Genomic DNA, 17,308 nt, shown 5'->3' with positions numbered 1-17,308 from the left:
CATACAACAAACAAGAAATTACCCAGTGTAGCCCTTACCTCTACCTTTATAGGGGTAGAGAGGTTGTTTCCAATATAACCTCAACTTTTGACTTATAAATCATGTGTTAGGAATTCTAACTTATGATTTTCTTACTAGTTTTGCTATTTTAGCTTAAAAATGCTTAAAACACTTTTTTTATTTCATCCAAACACTATAAAAGTGTTTAAAGCTATTTTAGCTTAAAAGCACTTAAAATAAGCCAATCCAAACATGCTATAATTCTATGCTACCACTCAAGAGTTCCTAGTGGTTATAATAAATCTGTTACATCAAATTAACTTTAGCATTTCAGATTGAATGTCATAGTCCCATAAACGCAGTAGGGTTTCAATAATATCATCATCAGTTGAAGAAGATCCATAAAGCAATTCCTTCAGTCTGCTATACACCGTCGTAGCTCTACATTCCATTGTTGAATTCTCGATAATCTACACAGAAATTAAAACTGTGTTAAAATTATGAGCTTATGCTTCACTAAATAAGTTTGAACTACTAGTCCTTTTCTGAATATGATCAAGTACTTCATTTCAAAATTTTCGGCTGTTAGCACTAATTAATTTCTTTGATTTTGCACAGTATAAAATATTGTGAAAAGCACATAAGAAAGCAATTGTTATATGTATGAGGCTTGATTAAATCTATTTTGAGTTTGTAAGGCATAAATAAGAAAACCGTTCAAAACGGACGTCGTCTCATCCAAGAACTTCTACATATTAGTGAATTTTAACACATGATAGCATGTGAGTTACTATTTTTACCAGTTTACTAAGGATTTAAGTAGTATACACTAATAGTGTAAAGACTGAATCTTAACGTTTCATTGCAGGTCATGTGATAGCAAGTAAGTTACCAATTTTACCAACTGCCAATATCTTCTAATAAATGATTTGACTATATTTTATAAAGCTAGTGCATAGAACTTAAATTTAGTTACCAATAATTAGTCTGTAATACCTTATGCTTTGAGATTTACTTGGATTTACCTTATAAGAAGATCTGATTTTGTAAATATTTTCTACACTATCAGTAAATAAAACTTAAATTCCAGATTAAAATTAGTGGTACTATTTTTATATTGTCAATGTGTATAATCACTTGAACCTTTTAAGAACATATACTGACCTTATTTTCATGGAGAATCTGCATCGTGGAGTTCCCTTCGAGTGAAAAATTGGCATTAACTACTTTAAAACCTTCCTCATGGAGTAAACGAATAATGTTATGAAACATAGTTAAATTATCAAGGCCAGTCATCAAAATTACGTCCATGGTTGGGCTCATTTCATGGACTTCAATCTGAGGAGATAATTTTGTTGTTGGATTAGGATCATGAATTGCCATGCATAAATTGGGCCTCTTTTTACTCGTCCTTAATTTTTCCAATTGCATTTTGTTCTTCTCCAATTTGATTTCTAAGCTTTTTATGTACGTTATTGCTGCATCCACTTGATCTGGCAATGCCATTGCTTCCTGCAACTTTTGATATAAGTATATGAGAAGGCTCATCAATTAGCACTTCTAATAGTAGCTTGATTGCATAAGCAATTTATCAACTATTAGAAGGGGAAAAAAAAAAAAAAGAATTAGCTTGCATGAGTATCATCAGTAATTCTCTAGTGATATATAGTACGTATACATCAATTTTAACTTATGTAACATAGTTTAAATTGTCCCGGAGTAGAAAGAAATGATAACTTTTAAAACTTATGATCTAAAACATGGCATAGCATTTATGTGACTAGCTATAAATGTTTTGAGACTTGTGTCCTTAACCATGACAAAATATTTGTGTGGTCATAAAAGTTTCTCATTAAGGATATGTAAAATTAATGGGAAGAGTAAAGTTAATTATCTTCAAATTTAGAAGTGTGTGTGTGTTTTTTTTTTTTTTGGAACAAATTAAAAGAAAAATGTATCATATAAACAAAAACGAATGAGGAGGAGCATCCATTAGCAAAAATCGATCACTTAAAAAAAATTATTGAAGATGTATCATTAAAATTATGTTGTATGTGTGATGAGTACACCAAGTTTATTCTGTTTATATCTGTATTTATTTTTCTTCTTTTGGGTCTTAGTTCTTTGACCGCTAGCTATATGTTGTAAGCTTTAGAACAAGAAGTGAGTTTTCCTAAAGACAAAACACAAAAGAGGTATAGAACATTGGAAGTCCTATTTAGAAAAAGAAGATGATTTCAAACCCCTTAATTGCCTATTTAGGATTTGAATGTGTTCAAACCTTTATGTTCTTAACACTGAGCGATTGTACTTTTGTTGTGTTATGAGTTCAAAACCACTCTATAATACTATTTGTTACATTCTTGTGATAATTCACATATGTATTTACGGTATATGTAAAAATACTAGATTATGTTGAATCTATTGAGACTAAAATGCATTCTCCTTTGATTTCTTCGCGCAAATTCAGATTAATCGGGCAATAGGTTCCGAATACGTACCAGGTGTCTAAAGAAAGAAAAAACTATAAAAATAAAATTCAGACCACAATATATTTCGAAATAAAGAACAAACCTGAAAGGCATGAGGTGGAAGCAGAGAATAGAGCTGGTTAAAGAGTGTCTTCAAATGGTTCCTTCTATTCTTCTCCACATACTTCCTTTCTAATTTTGGAGCTGAACCCTTGCCAGTATACATTTTCTTGATGACTTATGTCCAGTAGTACTGTTTAAGGAAACTTAGCTTTAAATATTTCTTGTTAAGTTTTCTTCTATTTCAGGAAAAATTGGAGAGCAGTGGATACATATTTATACTATATATATACTTCAGTTTACACGGAAGAAAAGGGCTCCACACGAAAAGATTATACAATAATGATAATGACTCATGAACTACTTATAAAATTGGGGTCAACAAGGCCACAAAATGACAAAAGAAAAAAAGATACCATAACGTAATAAATGAAAACGTCATTTGGTTGTCTCATCTCTCCCTCTTTCTTCAATTGACCCCAAAGTGGAATTATTAGTTCAATCCGTTTCTATACCAAAAATAATATTTTCTCCGTCTCAATTTATGTGTCCTGATTCAAAGTAATACGATGTCTAAACGAACTAATTGTCAATGTAAACTTGGAAATGAAAATTTCATCACAATAAATAATAATTTATAACATTTAAAAAGATTTGAAAAAATTACAGTAAAAAAAATATCGTTGGACTATTCAAAATAATAACTAGGACATATAAATTGAAACGTAAAAGCATTGTTTTAAAAGGCAGTGTCAGGACTCGCCCTGGGGCTCGCCTCGGGGCAGGGCAGTGGCAAAACGCCCTGGGGCTAACGTGCGGGGCTTAGTTCCTATGAGCCTTACGCCCTAAGCGCCCAACCGTACGCCCTAACCGTACGCCCTAAACACGCCTAACGCTCAGGGCTCGCCTAACAGTTCTTACACAAATTATATTTTAAATTCCTTAATTAAAATCATTCACCCTCATAATTATTTAACAAAATAATGATACTTAATAGTTTTTCATCTATAGAAATAGAAGATTGGGTGTAACTCATATAACAAGTCGTAGTATTGGATATTTACTATTTGAGAACGTCGTGAAGGTGAATATCACTTATTTTTTTAAAAAAAAACACATAGCGGAATTGTATATTTTCACTTGTCATTGGTCATAAGTCCTATGTATCAGAATTATCATATAATTTTATTTTTTGTTCATGAATAAGTTATGTTTTAATTGTAATATTGATAAATTTTATTGATTATTTGCTTATAGGGAGATAAAATGAATAGTATGATAGTAATAGTGTTTTAAGAAACTGTATTTTTTTCCGTGTTTGAAAGTTAAGATGTTAAAATTATTTTGCATTTCATAATAGCTTTTATTTCATTGTATTGTTTATACTTGTAAAATTATGTTATATATAATTACAAGTTATAAGCGGTGTATAATGGATTGCTTTGATCATTTTTTTGTGAGGATCAAGCGCGCGTGCGCTCACACACACACACACACACATATATATATATATATATATCATTTATTTATAGTTTTTTTTTATTTATTTTTTATGTAATTTTACTTATTTAAAAATATTTATTATAATTATATTATTTTAAGAAATACTAAAAATTAAATATCCATGGGGCTTACGCCCCGTGCCGCTTACGCCTCAACAACGCCCGCCTTTTAAAGCACTGCGTAAAAGACGATTACATTTTCAGATTAGGAATTGACGCGCATTTGTTGATTTCGAGTTTGACTTACACTTATTACTAGTAAAGCGCAGCACCCAAAAAAACAGTATGTGTTGCGTGTTAAGAGTGCCAAGTAGGCCAAGTGTATAACATTTGAGCGGATTGAACTAATCGCATCAATTATTTCCATTTTTCAAGGTATCAGTTTATGTGATATATTTTTAGTTGACTTATAACTACATAATATTTGTTATAATTATTACTTAGATTTTATTGTATTATATCATTACGTAATGATGAAATGTTTCATTTTATATAACAATCAATTTGATATTATCGTGTTGTTACCTTAGTTTTTCTTCTCATTTTATTTTTGTTTATTATCTAATAATCCTTTATCTTTTGCCCTACCTTTTAATAATAGTTCTACCCCATACTTTTATAAGTTTGTCCTTCAAATTGCTTACGTGTGACATTAAGTAACGACGGGAAACGATACAATCTATCCAAATGTTGTATTCATCAAAACAAAACAATACAATACAATACAACACAACACATTACAATATGAACTGATATATTATGAAATGATATATAACAACCATCCAAACAAAGTGTTAATGGAGCAGATCTAAATTTATTATTTCATACCAAATGACCTTAAAAAGGAAGCAAATCGTTTTGTTCCCCACATCGAGAAACTGTAACAATCTGTCATGACCCGACTAGGGACCGTGACGGGTACCCGGGGTTAACCACTGAGCACCACTCATTCTACTACTCATCATACTCATATAATAGGAAAATCATTTTTTTTTTCATTTGGAAACATAAGTACTTTTATATACATAAGCCTTTCGGCTATCAAAGTGAATATATATATATATATATATATATATATATAATGGAAACTTCATGAGACCATATAACCCACACCTGCGTATCTACGAGCCTCTACTAGAGTGCTAGACATAGGGACGGGATAGGACCCCGTCGTGCCTAAAATATATATATATATACACAAAATAATAGTCAAAGGCACCTCCGGAACAACGGAGTGCTCTCAAATCAGCTACTAGCTCCTACGAGCCTGGATCAAGATCACCTCCCTGTCTACTTGTGGGCATGAACACAACGTCCAAAGAAAACGAACGTCAGTACGAACATTGTACTGAGTATGAGAGGTATAAGTAATAATAACATGTCAATGAGTTAAAGGAAGCATCAAATAAAGAGCAACTGTAACTATCTGTCCATCATAAAGAAATAATGCATGTTGGCTTACTTCATAATCGTCGTTATGTCATGTATGCATAAATGTATAAGTTGCTCATCCATATAGGTATGGTGTGATAATAATAAGCTGCGTCCAGGCCTCCCGCGTCCGGGTATAAGCTGCCCACTGCAGTGGTGTGTCTGCCCGTGCCGTATAGACACGGTGTAATATCACCAACATGTACTCATCGTAATGCATGTATAATAATTCAAAAATAGTCATACTTTATCGAGGTGACATAAGGTCGTGAACCCCCGATTCTATTATGAAACATTTATAGGTATTTTGCCTCACCTTAAAGGAAATAGTATATAAGGTGAGTGTATACGATAAATGACATCATTGGTGTTATAGGAACATCATATCATGAATTCTAGAATCTTTATACTTAACTCATCATCATCATTATTGAACTCATAATATATCTCTCATCTCATATGTGTAACACCCCGCATCTTGGAACTGAGTTTAAGCTCATATCATTAGAGTTCTAGTGGAAACACTGAAGGTTTGAACATTTTGCGAAAATGGTTGATAGGCCTACTTCAGCAGCGATGACTCTTTGATCGGTTTCGAATTTGGGAAAGTACCCTCAATGAAAGTTGTAGTATGTAGAAATACCTTTCTAACGGTATAAGGACCAAGCCAATCAGAGATCGGAGCAAGGAGATATGATCGTCTCAATATGGCTAATAGTAAGGCACTTGAAATCGTATAGAATCGGCTAAGTTTTTGATACGTCTGCCTTCCAGTCAAATTTTGTGAAAATTCATTGTGAATTTAGGAAAACTTCCTCTTTGAAAGTTGTATCCCTTTGAAATATCCTTCCAGCGGTATATTATGGGGGTCAAACGGACATCTGTGCATAGATTTATGCCCATTTTACTGAAGCCTGCCTTCGCTGGAAATTCTGCCTGTGTTACGGTGGACGTTACCGTAACACGTGTTACGGGACCGTAACAGTGAACCGTAACGTCCCAAAAATTTCCAGAACCTCACTAGAAATTTTCACTAAGGTAAGGTCCCAAGTTATGGTCCGTCCTTCGTGTTACGGGACCATAACATGGGGCGTCCTTTGGTCCGTTAAGTACGTTTCGGGTCACTTGACTTCGAGGACATAACCCTATCATAAATTGTGAATTTGGGAAAATTCAAAGAATCCAAGTTGTAGATAATTGAAATACCTTTCCAACCATAGGTCGTGGGCTCACAGGTGACATCGGGATAGGGAGATATGGACGTTTTAAGACAGAAAGGTCCCAACCTGATTTCAAGTCGGGTCAAACCCATTTCCCTTGGTATTTAAGGGAAATGCTCAACCCTAGCAGCCCCACTTTCTCATACTTTCAGATTTTAGATAGAGAGATATAGAGAGGAGAGTTAGAGAGAGAAAGTAGAGAATCAATCAAGTTGAAGGCCCCGAATCCCGAAGCTCGTGAAGGATAAAGTGTAGTACAAGTTGTTGCCGTCATTCTAAGCTAAAAATCGAACTTGGGGATGTTGATTTCGTGGTGACTACTCATAAAAGGTAATGTTCCTACTCCCTAATCATTTATGGTTGTGAATTGATGAATTCTTGGGAGAATAATAAATGGGTTTGATAAAGAGAATTATATGAACTATGCTAGAGTTTTTGGATTGTTGACTTGGGATAGTTGTATTCATGTGGGTGATGAAGAATGATGTTAATTACATCTAATTGAGATTGTAGAATTATCTAGAAGTAATAGAATGGGATTGGGTGAAGAAAACACCATTAATGAAGGTTATGGAGCTTCATGCCCACCAAGTGTTTGATAAAATGCTTAGATGAACAAAACATGAATATTGTTGCTAATATAGAATCCCTATGACCTGTATTGCTATAGATTGAAGTTGAAGGGATTGAAGGACATTGTGATATGCTCAAAAGCGGGAAGTTAAGGTATGTAGAACTTCCATCCACATGTGGGAATCTCTATGTTCTTTCCCATGATCCGTTTCGTAAAATCTATGAATTTCAAATCCTGGGGCATTAAACCCAACATATTGGTAGCTCGTAATAATGTATGTATGTACATGAATTTGGTATCTATGTTCGTTATTGTATTCCTAATCTTCCATTACGGATATTAGGAATCCTAGCTTAATCCATGAATCATGAATTCTTCCTCATGTGTTCGCATTATGTTTATATGAAACTTTCTGATTTCATCCAGCAAGTTACAAGCATGTTTTCAAGACAAGTATATATATATGATTTCGAACTATTGTTATTACTCATGAACCAAAAACATGTTTTGCAAGACTATGAAAAGTTATCTTATGAAACTAGACAAACAAGTTATGATTCATGGAAACCATGTACAAGCAAGTTATGATTCATGAAAACCATGTACAAGCAAGTTATGATTCATGAACACAATGTAAAAGCAAGTTATGATTCATGATATACCATGGGCAGCAAGTGCCACTATTTTACATGTTCATGTTTTGGGAGTTGCATTAATTACCGAGGAGGGCTTCAGATAGCCTGAAACTACGTAGCCACCGTAGAATGAGGATCACTCCACCCATGTCTCGGACGATCTCTCATAATGACTGGATCCTTTCATATTTTATCAAATCTCATGTTCCCTGGCAAGGACTGAGTGTTCTGCTGGCGGGACGCAAGCACCAGACCATGGATCGATTATAAGTTATTGCTCTCCCTACTTATCATGTTTTACTGATGATATATATATATATATATATATATATATATATATATATATATATATATATATATATATATATACTCATGCTCATGTTCATGTCCAGGTTTTCAGTTTCAGTTCTTATCATGTTATTCCATGTCGCATGTTATTTCTTTCAGTTATTTTACATACCAGTACATTCAATGTGCTGATGTCCCCTTTTATTGCCCGGGGGCCTGCATTTTACGATGCAGGTACGAACTTACAGGACGACGCCTCTGCTCATTAGGATCTGCACGTACCAGCTTATTGGTGAGCCCCATCTCATTCGGGGTTTAGTTAACTTTTGTTTATGATTAGTTATGCATCTAAGGTATGCTGGGGGCCTTGTCCCAGCAAGTACGTTTTATGTTCAGACTCATGCTAGAGGTTTCATAGACTAGACAAGTCAGTTATGTCATGTCAGACATTCGGAGTCGTATAACCATTTTGGCTCATTCATTTTATTTCCGCACTCATGTTTAAACAAGTATTTTATTAAGTATTATGACTTACTACGTTTTATAAAGGTTCATCATGCATTCATGTTATATTCCGCTTATGTGATGTATCATGATGATTCGGCAAGCCATGTGGTTCGCTCGGTCACATGCAGTCAGGCATCGAGTGTCGTGTTACGTCCAGGCCATGGTTCGGGGCGTGACAATATGGTTATTCATAAACATAGGCTATTAGTTTTCCGAGATATAGAGGATTGATGGAGAAGAAGGAAAAATCATACCATCGGATCCATGCCATAGAAATAAAGGACTAGCCTCACATACCTTTTACGTTTAACTAATCTATCGCTTGCTTGTTCTCCTTCAATGCCCAAGTTTCCACTTTCAAGAGAAGTCGCATGAACATTAGTTAATCGGTTACTTAAACGTGATTACTAAGGCTAAAGAAAATTGGGCAGTATTTTCTTTGTTTATACAACTTTACCCATATTCTATATCAACTCCCAAACATTCATAACGACATTCACAATATCGCAAACAATAATCATCATTCATCTACATTAACCATGTTTCACCATTTCACTCCAATTTCTCCACAATCATTGTCATAGTTCATTATTGCATTTTCTCACATAATACTTATTCCATATTCTAAATGTCATTCATAACATATTTACAATCACAATATATCAATAATCATGACTCAATCCAAACCTTTACCCAACAATGTCACTATTCCCATATTCATGACCCATTTCCTATATCTTTCTACAATCCAAGTGTTTTTAACTTTCAACACCTTAAACAACAAGGAATGATCATAAAACTCACCTTCGATAATGGAAGAATAAGCCTTGAGTGGAAATCCTCTTCTTTCACGAAAACCTTAGTCCACTTCCTTTGAGATTTCTTGGTGTAGATGAACTTTTATTAGAGTTCATACACTTGCTTTCGTGGATTTGGTATAGTTGATCATGGTTTTCCCTTGGTTTCTTGTGGATGAATAATGGAGAGAGTTATAGAGGTTTCTTGAAGTGTGATGAGTGGAAAATGAAATGAAATAATGAGAGAAGGTCCTTATATTTAACACTTAATCTGTCCCGACCGAGATATACGGACCAACATACGGTCCGTACATTTTATACGGGCCGTATGTTTGGCCGTACGTTTGGTCCAGTGAGGTATGATATTCTAGGCTAATTATACGGCCAGAGATACGTCCAGTATAATTTATATGGCCAGTATGTTGGGCCGTATAATGCCCAGTTCATCCGAACTCTTTCGCGTTGACTCGTTTGATCTCCAATCCTTATGGAACCTTCTTGACACTTGTTTAACACCTCAATACCAATCTAAGGGACATTATCACTCTTCTCTAAGACATCATTATGCCATCTTTAACTCGTCGCTCATAATTCGTACCCGACACGCAACATATCTGTTACTTTCCTTAACAACCTTCTTCCCTTACGTCAAATGTCTTTTAATCTCAATTAGGATCATCAAACGCTATTTATTTCTTATCACAACATCGTATACGTCGTGCCCTTCGCTAGCCTATTCATCGTACGTTAACGGGAAATTTTCCAAGGTGTAACATTCTTCCCCCCTTTTGGAACATTCGTCCTCGAATGTTAAACACTCGGGAATTCTACAACAATTTTGCCAGAGTTTCCCCTGTAATATGGATCTACCATCCAGTCATCATAACCCATAATAATATTGCCTCACAGGTCCACAACATAATAGAATTTATAAATTGGCCACACACGACCAAAAGCATGAAAAGAAAGCACACATACCTCATAGTGTTAGTGTTTCATCTTGAATCTCTCCCGGGGGTTGGAATAAGTGCGGGTACTTGGATTTCATACTATCTTTCACTTTCCAAGTCATTTCCTCTCGGTTTTTGTTTCGCCACAAGACTTTGACTGAAGCTACTTCCTTATTTCGAAGTCTTCGTACTTGCCTATCTAATATGGCAATGGGCACTTCTTCGTATGCTAGCTTTTCTATCACTTGAACATCATTTATTGGGAAAATCCTCGTAGGATCTCCAACACACTTGAGGAGCATGGAGACATGAAAAACTGGATGGACTGATTCAAGCTCTGAAGGCAAGTCCAATTCGTAGGCTACATGACCCACCTTGTAGATAATTTTATAGGGTCCAATGTATCGAGGACTTAACTTCCCTTTCTTGCCAAATATCATCACCCCTTTCATTGGAGACACCTTCAAAAATACCCAATCATAGACCTAAAATTCCAAGTCTCGTCGGCGGTTATCCGCATAAGATTTTTGGCGACTTTGGGCTACCAACAATCGATCTCGGATCTCCTTGAATTTTTATACCGCTTGCTGAATCAATTCAGGGCCTATTAGTTGTACTTCTCCTGTTTCAAACCATCCAATTAGAGATTTGCACTTCCTTCCATATAAAGCTTCATACGGAGCCATTTGGATACTGGAATGATAGCTATTGCTATATGCAAACTCTATTAGAGGTAAGTGATCATCCCAACTACTACCAAAATCTAGAACACAGGCCCTTGGCATATCCTCCAAGGTCTGAATAGAATGTTCGGCTTGTCCATTAGTATGCGGATGAAATGCCTTGCTAAGCTTCACTTGAGTACCTAGACCTTCTTGGAAAGACTTCCAGAACTTGACTGTAAATTGCGCTCCTCTATCTGTGATAATGGATAGTGGAATACCATGGAGTCGCACAATCTCTTTGAGATACAACCTCGCATAATCTTCTGCTGAGTATGTGGTTCTGACTGGGAGAAATGAGCTGCTTTTGTTAATCTGTCCACAATCACCCATATGGAATCATACTTGCCTCGAGAACGAGGTAACCCTACAATAAAATCCATGTTGATCACTTTCCATTTCCAAGTAGGGATTTCCATTGCTCGCAATAACCCTCCTGGCTTTTGATGTTCGATTTTCACTTGCTGACAATTTGGACATTGGGCTACAAATTCTGCTATGTCCCTCTTCATGTCATCCCACCAATATATCAATTTGAGATCATGATACATCTTTGTTGCACCTGGGTGAATAGAATACCGAGAATAATGGGCTTCTTCTAGAATTCTACGATGCAATTCTACAACATTCGGCAAACATAGCCTGTCTCGGTATCTAAGAATTCCATATGTGGAAACTTCAAATGGAGACTTCTCTTTTTCATGAAATACGTCTCTATAATGGCTCAACTGAGGATCTTCATACTGACGCTCTTTTACTTCCATATTCAGAAATGAAACTATGGGATCTTTAATACCAATCCCTGCACTACCCGAATCAATTACACGTACTCCAAGATTAGCTAGTTGGTGGAGCTCATGAATTAATTCTTTCTTTTCCGGAGGAACTCCGCATAGGCTGCCCATTGATAGGCGGCTAAACGCATCAGCTACTACATTTGCTTTTCCGGGGTGGTACAAAATGCTCACATCATAATCTTTTAATAGTTCTAACCACCGCCTCTGTCGCATATTCAACTCCTTTTGTTTGAACATGTACTAAAGGCTCTTGTGATCTGTATAAATATCGACATGCACACTATACAAGTAATGTCTCCACATCTTTAATGCATGAATGACTGCTGCCAATTCGAGATCATGAGTTGGATAGTTCTGTTCATGTTTCCGCAGCTGTCTCGAAGCATAAGCAATGACTTTACCGTGTTGCATTAATACACATCCTAACCTAATACCGAAAGCATCACAATATACAACATAGCCATCTGACCCTTCTGGAAGTGTTAAGATCGGAGCTGAGATTAGTCTGTCCTTCAACTCTTAGAAGCTGCGTTCGCAAGCATCATTCCATTGAAATTTAACTGACTTCTGGGTTAGATTCATCAATGGGGCTGAAATAGACGAAAACCCTTCTACGAACCTTCTATAGTAACTTGCCAATCCCAGAAAACTACGGACTTCTGTAGGCGTCGTAGGCCTTGGCCAAGTCTTCACAGCTTCAATTTTCTGAGTGTCGACTCGAATACCATCATGTGAAATAACCTGGCCCAGAAATGTCATTGAATTCATCCAAAACTCGCACTTTGAAAATTTTGCATACAATTCTCGGGTTCGAAGAATTCCAAGAACTATACATAACTGATCTGCATGTTTTGATTCTGTGCAAATGTATACTAGAATATCGTCAATGAATACTATCACATATAAATCTAAGAGTGGCCTGAATACATTATTCATCAAATTCATAAACACTGCGGGAACATTAGTCAACCCAAATGACATCACTCGGAATTCATAATGGCCATATCTTGTTCTGAAGGCTGTTTTGGGAATATCTTCTTCTTTAATTCTCACTTGATGATAACCCGACCTCAAATCTATTTTAGAAAACCATTTAGCACCCTGTAGTTGAACAAACAAATCATCAATCCTGGGGAGAGGATATTTATTCTTTATTGTCACCTTATTCAACTACCTATAATCGATGCACATTCGTAGGGAACCATCTTTCTTTCTTACGAACAAGACTGGTGCTCCCCACAGTGATGAACTAGGTCTAATAAACCCCTAATCAAGGAAATCTTGCAACTGTGCCTTTAGCTCTTTCAATTCTACCAGAGCCATTTGGTAAGGGGGAATATAAATAGGCTTGGTGTCCGACAACACATCAATAGCGAAGTCAATCTCTCTTTCTGGAGGAAGGCCTGGAAGTTCATCTGGGAATACATCCGAAAATTCATTCACTACCACAACGGATTGAAAAGTTGGCGACTTTGCTTCGGTGTCATGTACTCGAACTAAGTGATACATATAACCCTTATCTATCATCTTCCTTGCCTTAAGGTAGGAAATAAACCTACCTTTTGGAGATGTTGTATTACCCTTCCATTCAAGCACGGGCTCTCCCGGAAATTGAAATTGAATTATTTTCATTCGGCAATCAACACTAGCATAACATGAGGCCAACCAATCCATACCCATAATCACATCAAAATCTAGCATTTCCAGCTCAATTAAATTAGCTTTGGTCTGGCGATCGCATATCATAAGTACACAATTTTTATACACCTGTCTCGCTATCACAGGATCACCAACCGGAGTAGATACCTCAAAAGGTTTAATTGGCTCAGGTTTCACCCCAATACAATTAACAACATAGGGGGTAATATAAGACAAGATAGAACCCGAATCTATCAATGCATACACATCATGGGAAAATATGGATAATATACCTGTAACCACGTCCGGGGAGGACTTAAGATCCTGTTGTCTGGCTAAAGCATACACGCGGGGCTCAGTGGCACCTGAAGTAGATGCTCCCCCTCTACCTCTTCCTCGAATTGCTGACATCTAGGGAGTCTGCCGTACCGGCCATACTAAAGATGAATCAGCCACTGATAGTCGGGGTATATCTAGCCAATGAATTAAATTGAAGACTATATTACCGGGCACTCATATTTCCCTGCCTTAGATTTAAGAACCTATCCGCTCTAGCTCGGCGAACCTCAGGTGTCAAATAGTGACGGATCAAAGCATCTACAAATTCTTGCCACACGGGAGGAGGCACATTTTCTTTTCTTAATGCTAGCCAATTGTTGTACCACAATACCGCCACATTTCGGAATCTATAAGATTCCAAATCCACATATTCGGTTTCGGAGGCATGAATAATCCTCAATGTTCTCAGCATCTCATCAATAAAACCTTGCGAGTCTTCATTCGACTTTGACCCAAAAAACTCCGGAGGATTTAAACTCATAAAATCACGGGCTCTGGTACTAGCTGCCCGATCACTTGAACTCACATTCTGCCGCTGTGCCTGGGCGGCAACTAACTGCGTCAATATATGAATGGCCTCGGTCACTTGTTGACCCGAAGCAACCGGTGAAGGAACTAGAGCTGAAGCTCTTCCTTGTTCTTCTTCATTGGGCGGGGTAGAGGAAGTATTATAGGGCCTCATTATGTGACTCTCCCTCTTCTACATTCATTGGCGACTCTCTTTTTACCCGCCTTTTTGTCGTAGTCTTGCCCTTCTGGCCGGCTGTAGCTTTTCCCTTTGGCGGCATTTCTGAAATCATAGCACACTATTAGGGAGGAGAAAATCTTATAACACAACTTTATCACACGGTCTCTTAAGATGAAAGATGGTCATTTTTCCTAAATGCCCTATAGCCTCTTGTTTATTAGTGTGGCGCGCAATACACCATAAACAAGACTCTACTAGACACGGCTCGTAGACACTTCCTAGGACTGAACTGCTCTGATATCACTTTTGTCACGACCCGACTATGGACCATGACGGATACCCAGGGCTAACCACCAAGCACCACTCATTCTACTACTCATCATACTCATATAATAAGAAAATCATTTTTTTCATTTGGAAACATAAGTACTTTTATATACATAAGCCTTTCGGCTATCAAAATGAATATATATATATATATATATATATATATATATATATATATATATATATATATATATATATATATGTGTGTGTGTGTGTGTGTGTGTGTGTGTGTGTCACGACCCAGCCCCGTGGGCCGCGACTGGTGCCCTATTTGGACACCCAAATAAACTTACGTACCAGATTGACATATCAAAATTCATTCGAACTTAACATACGTCATTTTAAGCAAATACTGCAAACAAATATCATCTTAAGCGGTTGCCCATACAGAAACATCATATCCAAATCCAATATATTGGTGGAATACACATCGCCAGATATACGCACATATACAGACAAATGGGCCGTTTTGGCCATAATAGTAAACGGGGCCGCATTAAGACGAAATCATAATCACAAACGAACAAACATGACCCATGACCCACATACATGACTACAGGCCTCTACAAAACATAACAGAACATATGACGAGACAGGGCCCCGCCGTACACAAATAGTCATATATATACAGAATATGTGTAGCAGAAGATATGTACCAAAAGTATGAGCTCCGAATCAAAAGGAGTAATCCAAGTGGCAGAGTATGTATCCTATACTGGGGATCACCAAAATGAACGTTCGTACCTGCGGGCATGAAACGCAGCCCCCGAAGAAAGGGGGTCAGTACGAAATATGTACTGAGTATGTAAATTACGAAATACAGAAATCCAAATCATAACCGAGTTGGGGAGTACAGAATTTGGGTACAGAGTGAGTATATCAAAATCGGTGCAGAAAACATATATATATATATATATATATATATATATATATATATATATATATATATATATATATATATATCATGCAAATAAAATCATACATAAGGCTCAGGAATGTGGTCGCCACTCCGACGTTGACGCCACAACACATCACACTCCAGAAAGTTTCAAATTTTCGTACAATCACCGAACGTATCATATCATCAGAACATATCATATCATCCGAACACATCGTATACCATATCACATCATAATGCCGTATATAAGCGGTACCCGGCCCTATGGCGAGGTCTCGGGAATCGTAACACATCATACTGCTGAATATTACATAGTGCGCACGATCACAAAACCGGCCTGGGATCCGGCGAACGATATCATAGTAATAGGCACGAGCGGAGTAGTGCGGGAACCATATGCATACACGTAAATAAATTCCAAGACTCGACAAATAAATATATATATACTGATAGCAGAAGGCTCAAGCTAAGTATAGAGTCCATCGGAATCATTATACAAAAGTTGCGAGCTTTTAAGTTACCAAACTTTCGAATCACTTCATAGGTCATTTCCTTGAAAATTTAGTATCATTTATTTTTAAGAAGCTTTCAAACAACCTTATAGAGTACTTCAAATGGAGCCTTAAAATCATATGCACATCTCTAGAATATACATTTCCAAACTTAGGCCATATCAAATATTTTCCAAACCATATCCGGAAGCGTACCGACTAATATTTCAAACATCATAAGTATGTGACAAGTCATATGAAATAGTTCATGGAAATCAAAGACATAGGCCATCCTAGTGGCTCTAAGAGTAGAATTTTCTTTGGAACATACATATATATATATATTATTCATTTACTTCATAAGGGTCATGCCAAAAAGGAAGAACGCTAAGCCTTACATACCTCGATCGCTCACTACCAAATCTCGATCGCTTGCCAACCAATCCCGACTCAGGTCTCGGGCTCTCCAATTTCTACAATAATGTTATTAATTTCCAAAAAAAATTAGCTACTAGTACTTAGAATTTTAATTCTAATTAGTATTTGTCTACCGAAATTTCGGCAGCACCTCCCCTGTAAATTCAACATCACCGAGAATTAAACTCGAACAAATTCATCAACAACCATACCAACAATACCAACAACCAAACCAATAACATCAAAACCAATCTAAAATGCATTCCAACACTAGTAACCTTCCTTTCAACATAATTCATCGACATTCAATTCAACTACGAATTTTTCAAGCCAATTATCGACACTTACACATTCATTACCAATTCAAGATCATTCAAAAGCATTTCAAGGCATTTCATACCATTCTACAAATTATACAAAATTCCACCAAGACTAGAATTCATCCGAAATCTCCAACCTTTAACACAACATTCACAACATATTTTTTCATCTTCCCATTTCATCACGTCAACCGCAATTTACACCTTAACAATTCCATTTCCATAATTACATAAAT

At 36.5% G+C, this 17,308-nt stretch overlaps 1 protein-coding gene across 2 annotated transcripts; it reads right to left on the bottom strand.

The window, feature by feature from the left end:
- On the bottom strand, positions 1-2,790 carry LOC132638648 (transcription factor bHLH162-like). Of its 2 annotated transcripts, none has more exons than XM_060355458.1 (3): positions 2,575-2,790; positions 1,165-1,518; positions 1-470 (listed from the first exon to the last, which is right to left on the bottom strand). In XM_060355458.1, exons 1-3 carry the CDS (start codon positions 2,695-2,697, stop codon positions 312-314), a joined length of 636 nt encoding a protein of 211 aa, XP_060211441.1. In that variant the 5' UTR covers positions 2,698-2,790; the 3' UTR covers positions 1-311. The 2 variants fall into 2 exon arrangements, with proteins under 2 accessions (XP_060211441.1, XP_060211442.1); XM_060355459.1 differs by having other exon boundaries at positions 4-470; positions 1,165-1,512.
- Positions 2,791-17,308: the final 14,518 nt, after the last annotated feature.

Source organism: Lycium barbarum, chromosome 4 (genome assembly GCF_019175385.1).
Source record: "Lycium barbarum isolate Lr01 chromosome 4, ASM1917538v2, whole genome shotgun sequence".
NCBI lineage: Eukaryota > Viridiplantae > Streptophyta > Magnoliopsida > Solanales > Solanaceae > Lycium > Lycium barbarum.
Note: the sequence above shows the minus strand (reverse complement) of the source record. Positions and strands in the feature narration are given on the sequence as shown.

What these genes read in the sequence shown, in the direction of transcription:
- LOC132638648 (XM_060355458.1), bottom strand. Translation starts at nt 2,697, where the DNA reads ATGTATACTGGCAAGGGTTCAGCTCCAAAATTAGAAAGGAAGTATGTG. An exon ending in TTCCACCTCATGCCTTTCAG is followed by an intron (nt 1,519 to 2,574) that starts GTTTGTTCTTTA and finishes TTATATCAAAAG; the next exon opens with TTGCAGGAAGCAATGGCATT. An exon ending in AGATTCTCCATGAAAATAAG is followed by an intron (nt 471 to 1,164) that starts GTCAGTATATGT and finishes ATTTCTGTGTAG; the next exon opens with ATTATCGAGAATTCAACAAT.